This window comes from Barbus barbus (genome assembly GCF_936440315.1).
Source record: "Barbus barbus genome assembly, chromosome: 10".
NCBI lineage: Eukaryota > Metazoa > Chordata > Actinopteri > Cypriniformes > Cyprinidae > Barbus > Barbus barbus.
Window position 1 is genome coordinate 2,105,785 of NC_136738.1, and position 6,250 is coordinate 2,112,034.

General features: G+C 36.3%; 1 protein-coding gene across 1 annotated transcript; it reads left to right on the top strand.

Moving 5' to 3' along the window:
- Positions 1–58: 58 nt before the first annotated feature.
- On the top strand, positions 59–5,561 carry LOC306876180 (astacin-like metalloendopeptidase; the record flags this gene model as incomplete). Its single annotated transcript, XM_079427171.1, has 14 exons — positions 59–127; positions 203–254; positions 334–396; positions 652–801; positions 898–1,015; positions 1,087–1,265; positions 1,349–1,430; positions 1,511–1,632; positions 2,953–3,096; positions 3,189–3,306; positions 4,035–4,213; positions 4,288–4,369; positions 4,514–4,638; positions 4,719–5,561. 14 exons carry the CDS (start codon positions 59–61, stop codon positions 4,730–4,732), a joined length of 1,497 nt encoding a protein of 498 aa, XP_079283297.1. The 3' UTR covers positions 4,733–5,561.
- Between the last annotated feature and the right edge of the window lie 689 nt (positions 5,562–6,250).

The window sequence follows — 6,250 nt, forward strand, 5'->3', positions numbered from 1 at the left end:
GTGAAGAGCCCTTAAAAGGCAGGCAGCATGAACTTAGACAGCAAATCTCAGTGCACTCATGGAGTACACACTGCTTATCATACTGCTCTTCTTCTTAGCAGGACCATGTTTGTCCCTGCCTGGCCAGGTAACTGCATATCAGTAAGTGTATATATTTTTTTTATCAATCAAAACCACATATTTTGGACAATTTGTCTTGCAGATTTCCTCTCAGTCAAATGTTGGAGCAAGAAGACAAAGGAGAAGCTACTCTGGTAACGTGTGTTGTATTACTTATTATCCATGATTCATTGGAAATTAATAATACTTTAACCGTTTTATAACTTTCTCCAGATGATATTGAAGAAAACACACCAATTGCAATGGACAGGATCATAGATGTAAATGACTATCAAGGTAAAGTCTGCAAAGATGCAAATATTTTATTGTAATATCCATACAGTCTTCTTAAAAATTAAATGTTCTAAAAAGGCGATTCCATACAACAATCTTAGTTTTTCAATTTCAGTCAATATTTCCATTATTTTTCTTAGTGTGAAAAACTATTTAATACTCGAAAGAACTATAAAGAACATTTTGTGCAATGGAAAGTTTCCATGGGTGTTTTCATGGAAGCACAGATGCCAATTAAGAACCATAATTCTCTTGTAGGTGTAATTTCCGTGGATGGCACCGACCTCAGAGAAGGAGATATCGCCGTGTCCAGTAGGAGTCAGAAGAACTGTTTTGCCAGAAGCTGCCTGTGGACCAGATCTGTAGATGGAAAAGTGTACATTGCATACTCGGTGTCTCATGCGTACAGTAAGCAGTAAAAAGCAAACACGTTGATTTTCATAAACAGCGCCACAGTAATGTACTAAATCTCATTATTTGGTTTCTGATTGTTCTTCTGCACAGACGAGGAAGACGTGGAGAACATTAAGAAAGGCATGAAGCTCATCGAACATGATACTTGTGTGCGCTTCGTGCCCAGAACTCACGAGAGGGACTACCTGGATATTCAGCCCAAAACAGGGTATTGACATGAGATTCATCTTCAACGGCTTCATTACGTAAGCATTCTGATGCATCTCCTCATTACTGTAGGTGCTGGTCATATCTGGGAGCACGTGGTGGTAGACAAACCATTTCTCTGCAGACACCCGAGTGCACCGGGTCAGGGGTCACCGTCCATGAGCTAATGCACGCCCTGGGCTTTGTTCACGAGCAGTCCCGAGCTGACCGGGACAAGTCTGTCACCATCATGTGGTCCAACATATGGAAAGGTAAAGTAGCATTCCTTTATTCTCATAGTCTTATACTTAAAAGTCATTTTATCGCTCACTTATTCTTCTGTTCATTAAAATAGGCCGGCTGAGGAATTTTGAAAAGTTTAAAACAAACAACCTGGACACCCCCTACGACTACAGCTCTGTCTTACACTTTGGAAAGTATGTCAATATACATCTGAAACGGTAACTGAGGGATACAATAAACTACAGTTATATAATGATATTCTTTGTCATTTCAGGTATTCCTTCTCTGAGGATGGTGAACCTACTATTGTACCAAAAAGAAACTGGAACGTGAAGATTGGACAGAGATTTGGACCCAGCGACTTGGATATAATGAAGATTAATAGAATGTATAAATGTAATGCATAATAAAATCCATTAACAGTAATGAATGATCCTTCACATGGCTACAAGTCTGACATTAATGCATTAATGCTTTTACTTCTTTTAACATTTTGTTTAAGGAAAATGGCTGATATAAAAAATTGCAAGAATATTATTTTGTAACCTGCTCTTTCAGATATTTCTATACTCTTTCTTATGCTGGTTTTGACATCTTGATGCCTTGTATAAACATTACATCAATAAACTTTGTCCATAAATATATTTTCCTCTGATATTTCATTTAAGCTTTCATTTCAGTGCAAAAGAATTCTCCACGAGTCAGTTGCAATCAAATAAGTCAAGCTGTTGGTTGACAATGATATTAAGTAAATGTTCAGAATCAGCTGATCTCAGAGCTAATGAATAAGTACTGGGGTGTCAACACTATGAATTACTCAAGCTGAATTTAAAGCAACCTGTTATTTGGTGTAATGCAGAAATGATAAGTTACAGAAAGGGCGAAGCGTTATTTATTTGCATCACGTGTTGCAACAGCATATTGTGAACACAGCACGAATGGCTATAGAGATTTTGTTTACAGATTAAAATGAGTTTGAACACTACATGCACAAGTTTTGCACGGTCAGGGCGAATAGCACAAGAATCAGCAAGACTTCAAATTGCCATTATTGTGATCAGTCTTAAAAACGCTGAACTGTCTTTCCAATGAATGCTTTCCAAACCTTTCATTAGGGAAATACACGAATATCAAATAATGACATAGGACGTCACGCTAACCCTCCATCTGCAGCCTAGAGTAAAGATGGGTGGTTCTCCGAGTATATATAGTCTAGCTCCAAGGGCCCTAACTTTAGTTTAGTTTGCATGCAATACTCGATTCCATCCAGAACACTGGGACTTACACGTACGTGACCACTAAGATGCTTTATGTGGGTATTTTTGTGGGACTGGTGTTAGAGTCCTGGTCTTTACCTGTGCAGGTAAGAACGGCTGAATACTACTGCAGTTATGATGATAGTATTCATATCCAATGGATGCCCCATAAATGTATTTATTTTGTATTAGAACTCCTCACTGGTTCATCAGACAAGGCTGAGGTCAAAGAGAGAATATCCAGGTAATTTCATGGTGAGCAATGTAGGTTGTCACAATGAATTGATGTAAATGTACCATTCTTAATCTCTTTAACAGAGCATTATGTGAAACCTGAGGACATGAATGCCATGGACAGGATCCTCAGAGTAAATCAACGTATGTGCGGTACAGATACAGACATATATTTACAGGGAATTACTCTTTGAGCATGAAACATGTGGTTATCTTACTCTGCCAGTGTCCAGAGGTTTTCCTTTAAGAGAGGGTGACATCCTGAGTTCAGGATCCCGCAGTGCCATCACATGTTTAGGAGATTCTTGCCGCTGGCCCAGATCTGTTGATGGGTTTGCGTATGTACCGTACACCATCTCTCCAATATATGGTGAGTAAGATCTCGCTATGGAACTGCATGACAGACGTTATAAGGGAAAAGTGTTATTAAATAACACATTTATATCATTTGTGTCTCAACAGATGATATGGACAGAATCACCATAGAAACAGGAATGTTGGACATTTCCTCTGCAACATGTGTGAAGTTTGTGCCTCGCACACATGAAGCAAACTTCCTTAATATCCAGTCTAGAACCGGGTGAGTCCTTTGCATTCATATACAGCCATATTCTATTAGTGCGCTCATTAATATTTAATATTTTACAGGACAATATAAAAAGTCTGATCTTAATTTTGAAAAAGTCATTGTATATGTTATTATGTTATGTTTCGTTTTTAATTTTTTATATGAAATTATTTATTTGATATATAGTATATATATATATATATATATACACTACCCTTCAAAAGTTTGGGAGCAGTAAACTTTCTTTTTGTAAAGAAATGTATATTTTATTAAGCAAGGATGCAATAAACTGATTAAAAGTGACAGTAAAGACATTTTTAAAATGTATGAAAAATGCTGTTCTGTTGTTCTTTGTCTTTATCAAAGAATCCTGAAAAAAATTATCATAGTTTCCACAAAAAGATTAAGCAACATAACTGTTTTTAACATTGCAAATAATCAGAAACATTTCTTGAGAAGCAAATCAGCATATTAGACTGATTTCTGAAGGATCCTGTGACACTGAAGACTGGAGTAATGATGCTGAAAATACAGCTTTACCATCACAAGAATAAACAACATTTTAAAATATATTCAAATAGAAAACAGCTATTTTAGTTTTTGTGTTTTGATCAAATAAATTGAGCCTTAGTGAGCAAAAAAAAAAAAAAAAATTGTACGGACCCCAAACTTTGAACAGTATGCAATTTTATTTATTTATTTACTATTATTATTGTTGTTGTCCACTGTCGACCTCATAGCTGCTGGTCATATCTGGGAATGATAGGAGGCAGTCAGACCGTGTCTTTGCAGTCTCCGGGCTGTATGTGGTCAGGAGTGGCAGCTCATGAGCTCATGCACGCTCTGGGATTTGTCCACGAACAGTCCCGCTCTGATCGTGACCACCACGTCTCCATCCTGTGGGAAAACATCATAGAGGGTAAGTGTTTGAAACCAGCACTTATTTGGAGTCAATGCATTCAGTACGACAGTAATGCATGCTTCTTTTCCTAGATCAAAGGCACAACTTTAAGAAGTATGAGACAAACAACCTCAATACTGCATATGACTATACTTCTGTCATGCACTATGGGAGGTGAGTCTTGGCAATCTACTGTACAGTACATGCATACTTCTGCTAAACTATTAGTGGGCAATCTGAAATGCTGTTTAAACAGTCCCAAGAATTTCATTTCTTATAAACGAAGCAATAGCAAATAATTATGTTTAATGAATACAGGTATGCCTTCTCAGAGGATGGTGGACCCACCATCATCCCTAAACCAGACCCGTACATTGCCATTGGCCAGCGAGATGGGCCAAGTCTTACGGACATTCACAAAATAAACATATTGTATAACTGTGGTAGGTATTCATCTTACTAAAGCTTACTAAACTTTGCTTCCTGTCTGTTCATTTTAATTTTTCTTTCGTGTGTCCGCTAGGTGGCCGTGTGTGAAGCAAAAACTCATGAAAAGGACCCAACATAATTCACCGGACAACATGTACTCACCTTTCCTTCTCATTTTATGATGTGTTTGGCAGTGTGATGTATTTTGACACTATTTATATTGCAGTACATAACAGATCATGTTAAATACAGCAAATTATTTTACAGGACAATATCATAAATTCTTTTTGGGCAGAATCTAGGTCAAAATATGTGTTTTAGAAATGCAGTCTTTGTGTTCATGTTGTTTTATATGAAATTGGTTTGCCATTTTCAGCGAAAATGTAAATGTAATGAACATTAAAATGTCATATATTGTAACCATGAAGTACAAAAAAAAAATGCATAGGACATTTTGTCTTACACCTTTGTCTTACACCTCAAACAAAATGCTTTTTAGTACATTTTTTATGGTAAAATAGTTGTTTATTCATAGATTTGATAGGTTTCATACCAAATAACACTAATGAAATATTTGGTGAAGGGTTTGCTTTAAAATAATTTTAACACATCAGTAAATTTCACAAATAATTACGAAGAAATGGCGTGCAGGTTTCAAGTGCAAAACTGAAATTGTATTTCCTTGTAAAACAACTTCGATAAAACATTTTTACAGTGTATGGGGGTGTGCAGGAGGAATCCTCTCATAAAATATCACCCTGAATTTTCATTCAGAAATTAAAAACATGTTCAAGTAAATCAGGTCATTGTAAGTATGAATTGCATTTTTGATGTATTTTTGAATAAATTAATAGATCAATTCAAAATGAGTGTCATGCTATTGTTATTTTAATCATACGTAGAACTTGATAACAACAAAACAAATTACAAACCAGTCATGCTTTTAGTCATAGTTGTGTGTTATTATGAATACAGAATTTAAAGCACGTCATAAATGTCTGTAACTACCTTGGGCAGATGATATTTACACAGCATCCATCCAGTCTCTCTCAGCATCTAGTGAGCAATCTTGCGTTGGAAACCCATCCTACTGGACAGCCTTGATCTTCCTCTCCGCCGTCTCTTTCTTGCAGTCACCTTTTGCTTTTCACTGTCCAGGGTGAGTAAACTTTGAAGGAAGTTGAAGGAGAGGTAGAGAGACAGATATGTGAGAAAACGATAACAGGAGCAGAGAATCAACATGTCATCCGAAACAAGAAACCACTCAGATGAGATGTATAGCACCAGAAATATAATGCAGTTAACAGAATATCACATTCACAATATTTTAAAATCTATTGTCTTCAGAAGGACAAAGCAGAGAGTGTCAGATTTCACTCCTGAAATCTGAAAATACTCCTGTACAGATGAGAATAAAGTTGAACAGACAGCACAGAATGTGCTTTAATTCAAGTCCTGTCTCTGAGCTAATCATCTTACACTAGATTATATTGTGTCATGACACACCGATCTCTTATTAAGATTCAATACTCTACTATATAGTTCATCCAACAAACAAACAACAGAAGTGATAGACTAAAAAAAAACATTAAAATACTTATTAAAATAAAAAATAATGATTGTATG